The sequence below is a fragment of the Oncorhynchus clarkii genome, unplaced genomic scaffold (genome assembly GCF_045791955.1).
Source record: "Oncorhynchus clarkii lewisi isolate Uvic-CL-2024 unplaced genomic scaffold, UVic_Ocla_1.0 unplaced_contig_10381_pilon_pilon, whole genome shotgun sequence".
NCBI lineage: Eukaryota > Metazoa > Chordata > Actinopteri > Salmoniformes > Salmonidae > Oncorhynchus > Oncorhynchus clarkii.
In genome coordinates this window covers 25,970-41,136 of record NW_027261124.1, presented here as the reverse complement: position 1 = coordinate 41,136, position 15,167 = coordinate 25,970, and the positions used below count along the sequence as shown (strand labels likewise).

General features: G+C 44.2%; 1 protein-coding gene across 1 annotated transcript in view; it reads right to left on the bottom strand.

Annotated features, from left to right (window-relative positions):
• Positions 1-15,167, bottom strand: part of LOC139404965 (histone-lysine N-methyltransferase SETD2-like) — a 42,224-nt gene that overhangs the window by 7,601 nt on the left and 19,456 nt on the right. Inside the window, exons 10-20 of the mRNA XM_071147518.1 lie at positions 14,281-14,431; positions 11,487-11,621; positions 8,155-8,283; positions 6,543-7,937; positions 6,400-6,448; positions 5,927-6,257; positions 4,365-5,010; positions 3,904-4,110; positions 3,607-3,732; positions 3,038-3,186; positions 2,710-2,827 (exon numbers count right to left, since the gene is read on the bottom strand). Coding sequence (XP_071003619.1) covers positions 2,710-2,827; positions 3,038-3,186; positions 3,607-3,732; positions 3,904-4,110; positions 4,365-5,010; positions 5,927-6,257; positions 6,400-6,448; positions 6,543-7,937; positions 8,155-8,283; positions 11,487-11,621; positions 14,281-14,431 — 3,436 coding nt within the window. The remainder of the gene's footprint in view (positions 1-2,709; positions 2,828-3,037; positions 3,187-3,606; positions 3,733-3,903; positions 4,111-4,364; positions 5,011-5,926; positions 6,258-6,399; positions 6,449-6,542; positions 7,938-8,154; positions 8,284-11,486; positions 11,622-14,280; positions 14,432-15,167) is intronic.

Sequence of the window (15,167 nt, the reverse complement as noted above, 5' to 3'; positions counted from 1 at the left end):
CATGTACACAAAACAACAAGTGTGATAAAATTGGCAACACACACACACATTTCTTTCCACAGGGCCATGGGCTAAGACAGGGATGCAGCTTAAGCCCCACCCGCTTCAACATATACATCAACGAATTGGCGAGGACACTAGAACAGTCTGTAGCTCCCATCCCCACCCTACTAGAATCTGAAGTCAAATGTCTACTGCTTGCTGATGATCTGGTGCGTCTGTCCCCAACCAAGGAGGGCCTACAGCAGCACTTAAATATTCTGCACAGATTCTGTCAGACCTGGGCCCCGACAGAAAATCTCAGTAAGACAAAAATAATGGTGTTCCAAAAAAGGTCCAGTTGCCAAGACCACAAATACAAATGACATATAGACACCGTTGCCCTAGAGCACACAGAAAACTATACATACCTTGGCCTAAACATCAGCGCCACAGGTAACTTCCACAAAGCTGTGAATGATCTGAGAGACAAGGCAAGAAGGGCCTTCTTTGCCATCAAAAGGAACTTAAATTCAGCATACCAATTAAGATCTGACTAAAAAAAATACTTGAATCAATCCATTACCCTTTATGGTTGTGAGGTTTGGGGTCCGCTCACCAACCAAGAATTCACAAAATGGGACGAATACCAAATTGAGACTCCACATGCAGAAATCTGAAAAGATATCCTCGGTGTACAACGTAAAACACAAAATAATGCATGCAGAGCGGAGCAGGAATGATATGTGGGTTGGATCTTGTACCTCCTAAACCTAGTTCACCCTTACTTTCAGATGTTGATGAAGATGTGTGGGTTGATTTAACAGCTCCTAAACCTAGTTCACCCTTACCATCAGATGTTGATGAAGATGTGTGGGTTGATTTAACAGCTCCTAAACCTAGTTCACCCTTACCTTCAGATGTTGATGAAGATGTGTGGGTTGATTTAACAGCTCCTAAACCTAGTTCACCCTTACCTTCAGATGTTGATGAAGCTTTTAAAAAGATGTGATTCACTGCATCAAATCAACTGCATCTGCAGCTAGAGCTATAGTGTCTGTCTACATCTACTTTAGACCAGGACACATAGGGTAGTGGTGCACTATGTAGAGAATAGGGTGCCATTTTAGGATGTAGCCTCTGCATGACACTCCAGACTAGAGGCCCTTCGGGGGGGTGATTTTCTCTCCCAGGAGAGGAACCACAGCTGAAAATAATCCCTTTTCCAACATCTTCAATTAACCGATGGGAGGAACACCATCATCATGTTTTACACACAAGCACAAACATTCCAGGAAGCAAACCAAGCTCAAATATTTTTTCTTTCGCACCGATGAGTTAGAGTAGATCTGTTTTCCACACCATCATCTATTAGAAAAACCTTGTGTCCAAAAACCACAAGGCAATGTAATGGATATTATAGCAGGGTTTCTACTCCTAGACTCACACCACCACTAGGGGCTCGGACCTAAAGACTGTATGGAACTCTGCTGACCATGTATGACCATAGTCCCGTGGACAAATTACACTTTAGTCCCTGGACAGTGCACTACATTTGACTAGAGTCCTGTGTGAATCTGATTCAACCGTGAGACATGAGATTTGGGTCCTATTCAAATACCTTAATAACCACCCACCCACCCAACCTTCCGTCCTTCCGTCCTTCCTTGAGGAAATCACTGACCTACCAGTCAGATTGGTGAAAGTAATGAGACATACAGATCAGTGCCCACGTTGTCCACGTTTCCATCCAACCTCCTTATACGAGTAAAGTACTTGTCGGATATTTTGTTGTTGTCATGACAGGCCTGATGGAAACACAGTAAATGTGTCGACAAAACAAAATATTCTAGACAAGGTGAGATCTTTTTGTGTCTATAAAATGAATAACGCGAGAAATGTCGTCAAAAATGCTTTTATGCTCAAATACTGATATAATAACCATTATATGGAAGTAAACTTGGAGTCATGCGATGACATGTTGTGTGATCCTCCCACTACGACTGGTCAGGAATGCCTGCAGTTTATTAGGCTGCAGATGAGATAAACGATTCACTTCACAGGGTGGTGAGCTTGATGCTCCTTTCCAATAAACATCCAGAGAAGAGCATCAATAGAGTTGAAATTGAGAAATTTAACTTGAATTTAAACCGCAAAAAGTATTTTTTTTTAACCTTTATTTAACTAGGCAAGTCAGTAAACAACTTCTTATTTTCAATGACAGCCTAGGAACAGTGGGTTAACTGCCTGTTCAGGGGCAGAACCACAGATTTGTACCTTGTCAGCTCGGGGATTTGAACTTGCAACCTTCCGGTTACTAGTCCAACGCTCTAACCACTAGACTACCCTGCCGGTTGTGTAGAAAGCCTCAACCTGAACACACAGGAATAAGTGTTGTAAGTCCCAGGCTTCCTACTGTTGTGGCCCAACGCTCTAACCACAAGGCTACCCTGCCGCCTCAAGTCATCACACACAGCCTTTCATCTGCAACAAGTCAATTTGATGGAAACATCTCTGGATGGAAAATACACAATGGCTTTTATGCAGATTGTAGAATATTCGTCACCAATTGGATGGAATCTGTCACCAATTGGATATCTGTCACCAATTGGATATCTGTCACCAATTGGATATCTGTCACCAATTGGAAACCTAGCTAGTGATTATATCAAGGAAGGAAGGATGCATTTGAAAGGCCTTGGCCTGTGTGTTTTCAGGGTCAAAGGTCACCTTGGAGGGGTTCTCGTCGTAGGTGGGCGTCCCCAGGTCCATCTCAGCCTCGTGGTCTAAGCTGTGAGAGTCTTCACTGACCCCGTCCCAGCTGCTGGGAGGATCCCACTGAGTCTGCCTGTAGGAGGGAGGGGTTAGATACACAGTAAGACACACAATTCCAGGCAGACAAACGCAGCCAGACACACAGAGCTAGTCAGACATGTGCAGTCAGACCGACAAGCTGACAGATACACACACAGTCACAAACGCAGACGGGCAGAGACCCAGGCAGAGACCCGGGGCAGAGACCCAGGCAGAGACCCAGGCAGAGACCCAGGCAGCCTACCTGGTGATGACGTGATAATAGTAGATCTTTCCCTCTCCGTCCCGTGCTACCTTCCAGCTGGGGGGCAGGACAATGGTTTTGGGTTTGGGAGGAGAGGGAGGGGGCAGGTCTATCATACTGTTGGGGACTAATAGAGTGTTGGGCATCTCCTGCACAGAGGAAGAGAGGCAAGTGAAAAGACAGGAAGTCTCCTCTAGTGGTTAGAAAACAACTTTTTATGAGGCCTTCAGCATGATAAAAAACATAGTATGAAACTGCCGGACAAGAATCAAGACGACTATCACGTTGATACACTGCCACCCCCTTGTGGTAGCTTGGGGAAGGGTACGGCCAGACAGATTTGGTGTATGAGGTAGTGAGACAATGTTTTTGTTTTGTTTTTTCAACGGAGTCATCCGCTGACGGATGATGGACAACCGAGAGGATGTGCAACATGTCGACCTTTGTGAGTCTGCAACTAGTCTGAAAGTCATTGACTTTGTGTGAAGTTTTAACAGACAACTACGGACAACGATTAATGCATATATTTCATCAGTGTTCGTGCCTCTGGGTCTGGCTGGAGGCCTTACCTGCTGGACAGTCTGTGAGGTGACGATGGTAGTGACCGTACCCCCCTGCTGAACCACCACTCCTTGCTGGTGACCTGTGTACACCGGCTGACCATGGAGGTAGTTGGCAGCCGGATCAGCGTAGGCCTGGCCAGAACAGGGTTGACAGATCACACAGAAATCACACAGATACTCAGAGAGAGACCTTCTGATCTAGTCATGAAACAGGTCTTTTTTCATGCGTTGTTTGAAAGCCTCGATCTACGAAGGGCGATATGTGTTGAGTGTTCATGGACACTGTGCAGTGTGTGCGCCTACCTGCAGGACAGGTGTGTTAGCCTGTGGATAGGCCGTGGGGATACTGTAGATGGTCTGACAGGGCTGGCCCTGGTAGTAGATGGCTGTCTGGGTGGGAGGTGGTGCTGGGACAACCTGGTACTGTGGTGCTACCTGGGTCTGTACCGTCACAGCCTGCTGGGTGGTAGGGTCCCACAGCGTGGCGTAACTCCCCTGGCCCGCCGACACCTACAACAATAATATAGGACGTTTGGAGTTAGGGGACCAGACGGAATTTGCAACTTGCACCGATGCGGCCAATTAAAACTGTTTACTCGCACAGTCAAGTCAAAGGACCAAACGAGGCCAATGGCAGCACTCTGGGGCCATGAATAATAATTAATGTTATTTACAGCGCTTTTCAAAACACCGAAAGTCACTTTACAATAAAAAATCAAATAAAAAACCAGTTAAAATGATGAGAAATATAAAAAGTAAAGCACCTGAGGGGGCGCTGACACGGCTGACAGGACGCCTACACCCGGGTCCTGGCCCGCCACGCTGGGCTGCTGGGCATACTGCTGGGCGGTGCCGGGGTGGAGCTCCAGAGGCGTAGTGGGTTGGTGGATGTGTTGGGAGATGCTGGAGAGGTTGGAGACTGGAGGGGGCTGGGAGGTAGAGGAGGGAGAGGTCATGCCCAGCTCGGTGATCAGAGCCTGGGGAGGGGTCTGCTCCAAGACCAGAGTGGCTGGGACCAGGGGCTCCACGGGAGGGGTAGGCAGCAGCACCTTGCCTGCGTTGGGGTTGACGGGGTCCACGTAGGTCTGGAGGGGGTAGCCGGGGGGGTAGTGGATGAAGCCAGCTGGGCTGGTATTGTAGGTCAGGGCTGCATCGTAGGCTAGAGTCTGGAGTTGCTGCTGCCGCTGTTGATGTTGTTGATGGTGTTGTAACTGTTGATGTTGTTGTAACTGTTGATGTTGTTGATGTAACTGTTGTTGTTGATGTTGTTGTAACTGTTGTTGTTGTTGTTTCTGGACCTCGCGCTGGGCCACCTCCTGCTCAAACAGCTTCCTGCGCTCCTCTGTGGACAGCTTGGTGCGTTCCTTGGTGATGGAACGGGTCTTCTTACTGCTGTTAGCCAGGTCAAACCTAGAAACACACAGTCAATACTACTGTCTACAGAGATCAACACAACAGACATTTCTACAAGTCAACAACAGGTTTGATATAAGTCCCAAATGGCTCCCTATATAGTACACTACTTTTAACCAGAGCCCTATGGGACCCTATTCAGTACACTACTTTTACCCAGAGCCCTATGGGACCCTATTCAGTACACTACTTTTAACCAGAGCCCTATGGGACCCTATTCAGTACACTACTTTTACCCAGAGCCCTATGGGACCCTATTCAGTACACTACTTTTAACCAGAGCCCTATGGGACCCTATTCAGTACACTACTTTTAACCAGAGCCCTATGGGACCCTATTCAGTACACTACTTTTGGGAAAAGGGTGCAATTTGAAAAGGAACCTAAAGTCATCAATAGTTTTGTTTCTAAAACCGTGGAAGTTTTCTAGAATGATTCAGAAAGTCCATTCAGTCATTCAGTCAAAGGACATGTGATCGTTCATAGCTAGTCAGTCTATATGTTGGTATTCCAGCCAGTCCTACAGTCCAAGGACATGTGATCATTCATAGCTAGTCAGTCTATATGTTGTTGTTCCAGCCAGTCCTACAGTCCAAGGACATGTGATCGTTCATAGCTAGTCAGTCTATATGTTGGTATTCCAGCCAGTCCTACAGTCCAAGGACATGTGATCATTCATAGCTAGTCAGTCTATATGTTGTTGTTCCAGCCAGTCCTACAGTCCAAGGACATGTGATCGTTCATAGCTAGTCAGTCTATATGTTGGTATTCCAGCCAGTCCTACAGTCCAAGGACATGTGATCATTCATAGCTAGTCAGTCTATATGTTGGTATTCCAGCCAGTCCTACAGTCCAAGGACATGTGATCATTCATAGCTAGTCAGTCTATATGTTGGTATTCCAGCCAGTCCTACCGGTCCTCCTGTCTCCTGCTGCTCCTCTCGTATGCTGAGGGCGGTGGGGAGGTGGAGGCACGTCTCCTCCGTCTCTCTGTGATGCGGGGTGTCTTCTCAGAGTCTCTGTCCCAGTCTCTGTCCCGGTCTCTCTCCCGGTCTCTCTCCCAATCCCTGTCCCTTTCTCTGTCACGCTCCCTGTCACGTTCCCTGTCCCGTTCTCTTTCTCGATCTCGTTCCCTGTCCCTCTCCCTGTCCCGCTCCCTCTCACGTTCCCTCTCACGTTCCCTCTCACGTTCCCGGCTGCCGGAGGGGGTGCGAGCCGGGGCGGCGTCTCGGTCTCGACTACGATCTGTATACGTGGAACAATGGAAACAGGTTAAAGCCTCACCAACGGTAGGCTGTCAGCACTGTTGAAAATAAAACGTGACACTGTAACAGGTGTGGACACAGAATGGTGAGAGAAAGAGCAGGAGAGAGGGGCAGAGGCCTACCGTGCATCTCTTTCTCCACCTGGCTCTTCTTGGGGATCCTGTACACCTCCTGAAGGATGAGTCACACACCACACATGTAAAAAACAATAAACTCAGTGTGTGTGTGTGTGTGTGTTTATTTATTGATCAGTGTTTGTCCTTGCCTTCAGGTCCTTCCAGCTGTCCAGCAGCCTAGCAGCCATGTCTCCTATATCCACAGCACTGAGCAGGGCTTCCTGGCTCCTCTCGCTCTCTACATCAGACACACCCTCCTCCTCATCCTGCGAGGGCGTCCCCACCGCCGCAGGCTCCACGGGGACCACCGGAGAGGGAGGTGGAGGGGCCTCCGAGGCAGGGGTCACTACCTGGGCAGCGTCCTCAGTGCCAGGGGCCACCTCCGGGGGACCCTCGGGGGCCACCTGGCCTGGATGTTCCTGGCTGCCTGGAGCCTTTTCTGTATCTTCAGTCCCAGTCTCTGCTGTGGTGGTCTCCTCTTCCTTCTTCTCCTCAGCAGGCTGCTCCGCTGAAGGGGTCTCAGTAACTTCCGTCTGAACTGGCTGAATATGTGATGATTCCTGGACCTCCACGTTGGCCTGCTCTCCTGCCACAACCTCCCTCTCCTCCACTGACTGACTTGCCTGCTGCTGCTCCTCCTCCTCTCTGCTCTCCTTCTGTCCCTCACTCCACTCGTTTTTCACCACCTCGTCACCGCCCTTCTCATTCAACTCCTCCTGATCTGTAGCGTCTTGGCTCTCCGCTTGGGGTTCTGTGATCTCCATGGTCTCCACCACCTCCTCTGGTGTCTCCTTCAGCTCTGTGACTGGCTCTTCTGGCAGCTCCTCCGTTGTGGGAGTCTGAGCCTGGACCTCAACCACCAGCTCTATGACTGGCTCTTCTGGCAGCTCCTCCGTTGTGGGAGTCTGAGCCTGGACCTCAACCACCAGCTCTGAGACTGGCTCTTCTGGCAGCTCCTCCGTTGTGGGAGTCTGAGCCTGGACCTCAACCACCAGCTCTGTGACTGGCTCTTCTGGCAGCTCCTCCGTTGTGGGAGTCTGAGCCTGGACCTCAACCACCAGCTCTGTGACTGGCTCTTCTGCCGGCTCCTCCGTTGTGGGAGTCTGAGCCTGGACCTCAACCACCAGCTCTGTCTTGGACCGTTTGCTGCTCTCCACTGGAGGCTCAGATCGCAAGACCTCCTCGTCCTCCATCTCCTCTTCATCCTCCTCTTCCTCCTCCTTACCGTCCGAGGCCTTGCTGGCGTCCGACATGGCGCTGTCCAGGCTGTTCTCGCTGATCTTGAGGCGACGGTAAACGGCCCGTTTGGGAGTGTCGCTGTCCAACTCAGGGCCCAGTTTGGCGACGGAGGCAGAGGAGCCGTCGGGAGTGTTGAGAGGGGTCTGGGCGCGAGACATGTTCTCACTGGAGTAGCCGTCCTGTTCGGCCCCGGGGGCCTGGGGGAGGGAGTGTGTTTGGGCCCAGCGCTGGATGAGGCTCAGGACATGACTCTCCTCCAACATGTTCTTAGTGGAGATAGGCAGCGCTGACAGGGTCTTCATGATCTGGAGACACAGGGAATAGTCAGTTGGTTACAACACACACACACCTTGTTTTGATATTCCTAGGCCCTTTGTTTTAATTCAATCTGAATTGGTTTATTCTAAAGTGCATTCTCATATAGATTCAGTGATCATGTTTGTCATGATCACAAGTGTGAGGGATGAGCAACCAACGTTAAATATACATTTTTTTTGGACTCCGAACAGATTTAATTGTCACCTGAAACTGCAGTTTGATGTTGTTGACACTGTTGCCCTTGGCTTCAGAGAGCTCCACCATGAAGATCCACAGTAGAGACAGACCGTGATGGTCCAGGAACTGCTTCAGACAGGATGGGCTCTGGGTATCCTGTTCATACACAACCACCAAGTCAACATTATGGTAGAGAAACCCTCCACACAATAACACAGTACACAGACATCCCCAATACAATACACCCTCCACACAATATAAATATAACAACTTATTAAATCACATTTTATTTGTCACATACAAAATAAATAAAACTAAATAAAACAAGCAACTTAAATAAAATGTTCGTCCCAAATGACCAGGGCCTATAAATATATACATCTATAAGTATAGTGCACTATAAATGACCAGGGCCTATAAATATATACATCTATAAGTATAGTGTACTATAAATGACCAGGGCCTATAAATATATACATCTATAAGTATAGTGCACTATAAATGACCAGGGCCTATAAATATATACATCTATAAGTATAGTGCACTATAAATGACCAGGGCCTATAAATATATACATCTATAAGTATAGTGTACTATAAATGACCAGGGCCTATAAATATATACATCTATAATTATATACACATCTATAAATGACCAGGGCCTATAAATATATACATCTATAAGTATAGTGCACTATAAATGACCAATATATATATAAATATATACATCTATAAGTATAGTGTACTATAAATGACAAGGGCGTATAAATATATACATCTATAAGTATAGTGTACTATAAATGAGCAGGGCCTATAAATATATACATCTATAAGTATAGTGTACTATAAATGACCAGGGCCTATAAATATATACATCTATAAGTATAGTGCACTATAAATGACCAGGGCCTATAAATATATACATCTATAAGTATAGTGTACTATAAATGACCAGGGCCTATAAATATTTACATCTATAAGTATAGTGTACTATAAATGACCAGGGCCTATAAATATATACATCTATAAGTATAGTGTACTATAAATGACCAGGGCCTATAAATATATACATCTATAAGTATAGTGCACTATAAATGACCAGGGCCTATAAATATATACATCTATAAGTATAGTGTACTATAAATGACCAGGGCCTATAAATATTTACATCTATAAGTATAGTGTACTATAAATGACCAGGGCCTATAAATATATACATCTATAAGTATAGTGTACTATAAATGACCAGGGCCTATAAATATATACATCTATAAGTATAGTGTACTATAAATGACCAGGGCCTATAAATATATACATCTATAAGTATAGTGTACTATAAATGACCAGGGCCTATAAATATATACATCTATAAGTATAGTGTACTATAAATGACCAGGGCCTATAAATATTTACATCTATAAGTATAGTGTACTATAAATGACCAGGGCCTATAAATATATACATCTATAAGTATAGTGTACTATAAATGACAAGGGCCTATAAATATATACATCTATAAGTATAGTGGACTATAAATGACCAGGGCCTATAAATATATACATCTATAAGTATAGTGTACTATAAATGACCATGGCCTATAAATATATACATCTATAAGTATAGTGCACTATAAATGACCAGGGCCTATAAATATATACATCTATAAGTATAGTGTACTATAAATGACCAGGGCCTATAAATATATACATCTATAAGTATAGTGCACTATAAATGACCAGGGCCTATAAATACATATAAGGGTCTATAAGTATAGTGCACTATAAATGACCAGGGCCTATAAATATATACATCTATAAGTATAGTGCACTATAAATGACCAGGGCCTATAAATATATACATCTATAAGTATAGTGTACTATAAATGACCAGGGCCTATAAATATATACATCTATAAATATAGTGTACTATAAATGACCAGGGCCTATAAATATATACATCTATAAGTATAGTGTACTATAAATGACCAGGGCCTATAAATATATACATCTATAAGTATAGTGTACTATAAATGACCAGGGCCTATAAATATATACATCTATAAGTATAGTGCACTATAAATGACCAGGGCCTATAAATATATACATCTATAAGTATAGTGTACTATAAATGACCAGGGCCTATAAATACATATAAGGGTCTATAAGTATAGTGCACTATAAATGACCAGGGCCTATAAATATATACATCTATAAGTATAGTGCACTATAAATGACCAGGGCCTATAAATATATACATCTATAAATATATAAGTATAGTGCACTATAAATGACCAGGGCCTATAAATATATACATCTATAAATATATAAGTATAGTGTACTATAAATGACCAGGGCCTATAAATATATACATCTATAAATATATAAGTATAGTGTACTATAAATGACCAGGGCCTATAAATATATACATCTATAAGTATAGTGCACTATAAATGACCAGGGCCTATAAATATATACATCTATAAGTATAGTGTACTATAAATGACCAGGGCCTATAAATATATACATCTATAAGTATAGTGTACTATAAATGACCAGGGCCTATAAATATATACATCTATAAGTATAGTGCACTATAAATGACCAGGGCCTATAAATATATACATCTATAAGTATAGTGTACTATAAATGACCAGGGCCTATAAATATATACATCTATAAGTATAGTGTACTATAAATGACCAGGGCCTATAAATATATACATCTATAAGTATAGTGTACTATAAATGACCAGGGCCTATAAATATATACATCTATAAGTATAGTGCACTATAAATGACCAGGGCCTATAAATATAGTGCACTATAAATGACCAGGGCCTATAAATATAGTGTACTATAAATGACCAGGGCCTATAAATATATACATCTATAAGTATAGTGTACTATAAATGACCAGGGCCTATAAATATATACATCTATAAGTATAGTGCACTATAAATGACCAGGGCCTATAAATATATACATCTATAAGTATAGTGCACTATAAATGACCAGGGCCTATAAATATATACATCTATAAGTATAGTGCACTATAAATGACCAGGGCCTATAAATATATACATCTATAAGTATAGTGCACTATAAATGACCAGGGCCTATAAATATATACATCTATAAGTATAGTGTACTATAAATGACCAGGGCCTATAAATATATACATCTATAAGTATAGTGTACTATAAATGACCAGGGCCTATAAATATATACATCTATAAGTATAGTGTACTATAAATGACCAGGGCCTATACATATATACATCTATAAATATAGTGTACTATAAATGACCAGGGCCATCCCAGACAGCCAGTGCTCATTGGTGGTGGGGTGTCAGGTGTGCTTACTTGGATAAGTTTGAGGCAGATGAGTTTCTGCTCCATGGTCTCCACTCTGACCATCAGCCTGCAGAGAGACACCACCTCCTTCTCATCATACAGACCCTCCCCGTTCTCCAGCAGAGCCTCTAGTTCCTCATCCACCTGGAGACACAGCAGACCAGCATTAACACTGACCAGTAACAGACCAGCATTAACACACTGACCAGTAACAGACCAGCAGTAACACTCAGCATCAGCAGTAACAGAACAGCATTAACACACTGAGCATTAACAGACCAGCATTAACACCCTGAGGAGTAAGAGACCAGCATTAACACACTGACCAGTAACAGACCAGCATTAACACTGACCAGTAACAGACCAGCATTAACACTGACCAGTAACAGACCAGCATTAGCACTGAGCAGTAACAGACCAGCATTAACACTGAGCAGTAACAGACCAGCATTAACACTGACCAGTAACAGACTAGCATTAACACTGACCAGTAACAGACCAGCATTAACACTGACCAGTAACAGACCAGCAGTAACACACTGACCAGTAACAGACCAGCATTAACACACTGAGCAGTAACAGACCAGCATTAACACCCTGACCAGTAACAGACCAGCAGTAACACACTGACCAGTAACAGACCAGCATTAACACACTGAGCAGTAACAGACCAGCAGTAACAGACCAGCATTAACACACTGACCAGTAACAGACCAGCAGTAACACACTGACCAGTAACAGACCAGCAGTAACACACTGACCAGTAACAGACCAGCATTAACACACTGAGCAGTAACAGACCAGCATTAACACACTGAGCAGTAACAGACCAGCAGTAACACACTGAGCAGTAACAGACCAGCATTAACACACTGACCAGTAACAGACCAGCAGTAACACACTGACCAGTAACAGACCAGCAGTAACACACTGACCAGTAACAGACCAGCATTAACACACTGAGCAGTAACAGACCAGCATTAACACACTGACCAGTAACAGACCAGCAGTAACACACTGACCAGTAACAGACCAGCAGTAACACACTGACCAGTAACAGACCAGCATTAACACACTGAGGAGTAACAGACCAGCATTAACACTGAGCAGTAACAGACCAGCATTAACACCCTGAGGAGTAACAGACCAGCATTAACACTGAGCAGTAACAGACCAGCATTAACACCCTGAGGAGTAACAGACCAGCATTAACACCCTGAGGAGTAACAGACCAGCATTAACACCCTGAGGAGTAACAGACCAGCATTAACACCCTGAGGAGTAACATACCAGCATTAACACACTGAGCAGTAACATACCAGCATTAACACACTGAGGAGTAACAGACCAGCATTAACACACTGAGGAGTAACATACCAGCATTAACACACTGAGCAGTAACAGAGCATAAGCCACTCTATCAAGTGTTCTCTGGCCTGAATGGTGCCAAATTCTTGACAATAGGACAGCGTAGCAAATTTTTACGATGAGCCACTTGAGCCTCCTATGCCAAGGTTTCATTGAACATGAATGGGAGAGTCTCACGCTCAGCAGCAGTTAGTGTAGCTCTATCAAGACCACAGATAATCCATTCAACATACTAAACACAGAACTGACAAAACTACTACTTCTCTGCAAAACTGAGACAAGCAGCTTTCATGGTGATGGGGGGGGGGTAAATTGACGGTCCTTTTGTGTTCAGTAGCAGTGTTATTTACGGAAAGGAGAAGACATTGGAGCTCTCAGAACAATTAGCATAAAGCTAGTACAAGCCTGACCCCTATCTGCCTCTCTGGACCATGTCAGCGTCTCTAATGGCACCACACCCTATATAGTGCACACTTTTGACCAGAGCCTTGGTTAAAAAAGTAGTGCACTAAATAGGGAATAGGGTGCCATTTGGGACACAGATCATCACTGCTGGGGGTTTCAGCAGATCATCCGATCAGAGGTATGAAATAACTACATGCCACTGTGGTTCATCTACTGGCCTGAGCTTAAAGATGAACTCAATGGCACGTCAGACTATGCTGAATTAATCTACCAGTTACAAATTAAGACTATTATGGGTCAACAGCCACAAAAAAAAAGTGTGGAATCCTAACTACCAGGGTGAAAACATAAACCTAGATCGCAGGGGAAGGGAACAGATTGTAGCTTCGGCAGTTCAATTCAAATGAGTTGAATCCTATATTTACACACTGGGAGGTTGGGATAATGGAAAATTATGATAATGCCATTTTAGTGTAATAGCTGTTTGTAAAGGCTGACATTTCAGCCCAGCTTGGTGGGATAATGGTTTGTCCTCCCGGGTGACACTACATCAGGCAGTAAATTAGTTAACTGACAGATAAGAAAGAGTTCCAAACTTCTCCTCTCCACTCAGTCCACTCCCAAACAAAACAGTCCTAACTACATTCTTGCTGGAGTAATTGCTCTTCGCTAAGAAGCTATTGTTTTTTTTTTTTAACCATTTTAATTGAAAACAATCACAGTAAGGTATTTAATTGTTGCCTCAGAAATGATTTGATATTGAGATAAAAACAGGTGCATTGGACCTTTAAATATTCACTATGGTTGATAGTGACATGAACTCCACAACAGGTCACTTCCCCAACACCTTTTCAAGTGATGGCTGTTCAGACAGTCCAGTCAGTCCTAGGTTCGCAACATGCTGATCACTTGTTTGTATTGAAGATTCCCCAGATGTCCTACTTATTCCAGGAATCTTCCAAAACAGCATTTATGGAAAACCTGTGACTCTTGGGGGAGTGCCATTACCAAACCTGACCCACACACTCACCGTAGTGAGTGCATTGCTCACGGAGGTGTCCTTCTTGCGAGGGCGCTCTTTCTTCATCTTCCCTGCCGCTGCTCTTACACTGACCCTGTTCTCCCCGCCCAGGAAGCCTCGGCAGCTGGGAGCCCCACAGAAGCACTTCTGGGCCTCTTTCCTGGCGTGTACAGAGGAGAAGGAGTAAAAACACTACACCGTAGCTATGTGGTCAGTCAAGAGAGCAACAGGGGCTTAATAATGTATCGTTATGTTTTCAATGACTGCAACAGCAGGGTGACGTATTAGAACAGACAAACATTGATATGTTACAACAGACATTTAAAATCCAAAGAGAGAATCTGCGTCCTAAATGGCATCCTATGGGCCTTGGTCAAAAATAGCTCACTAAAAAGGGAATAGGGTGCCATTTGGGACAAAAGTAGAGAGACACTAACCCATTCCTCTGGAACTGATAATCGAAATGAGAGACACTAACCCATATCTCTGGAACTGGTAATCGAAGGTAGAGAGACACTAACCCATACATCTGGAACTGGTAATCGAAGGGAGAGAGACACTAACCCATATCTCTGGAACTGGTAATCGAAGGTAGAGAGACACTAACCCATATCTCTGGAACTGGTAATCGAAGGTAGAGAGACACTAACCCATATCTCTGGAACTGGTAATCGAAGGGAGAGAGACACTAACCCATATCTCTGGAACTGGTAATCGAAGGTAGAGAGACACTAACCCATACCTCTGGAACTGGTAATCGAAGGTAGAGAGACACTAACCCATATCTCTGGAACTGGTAATCGAAGGTAGAGAGACACTAACCCATATCTCTAGAACTGGTAATCGAAGGTAGAGAGACACTAACCCATATCTCTGGAACTGGTAATCGAAGGGAG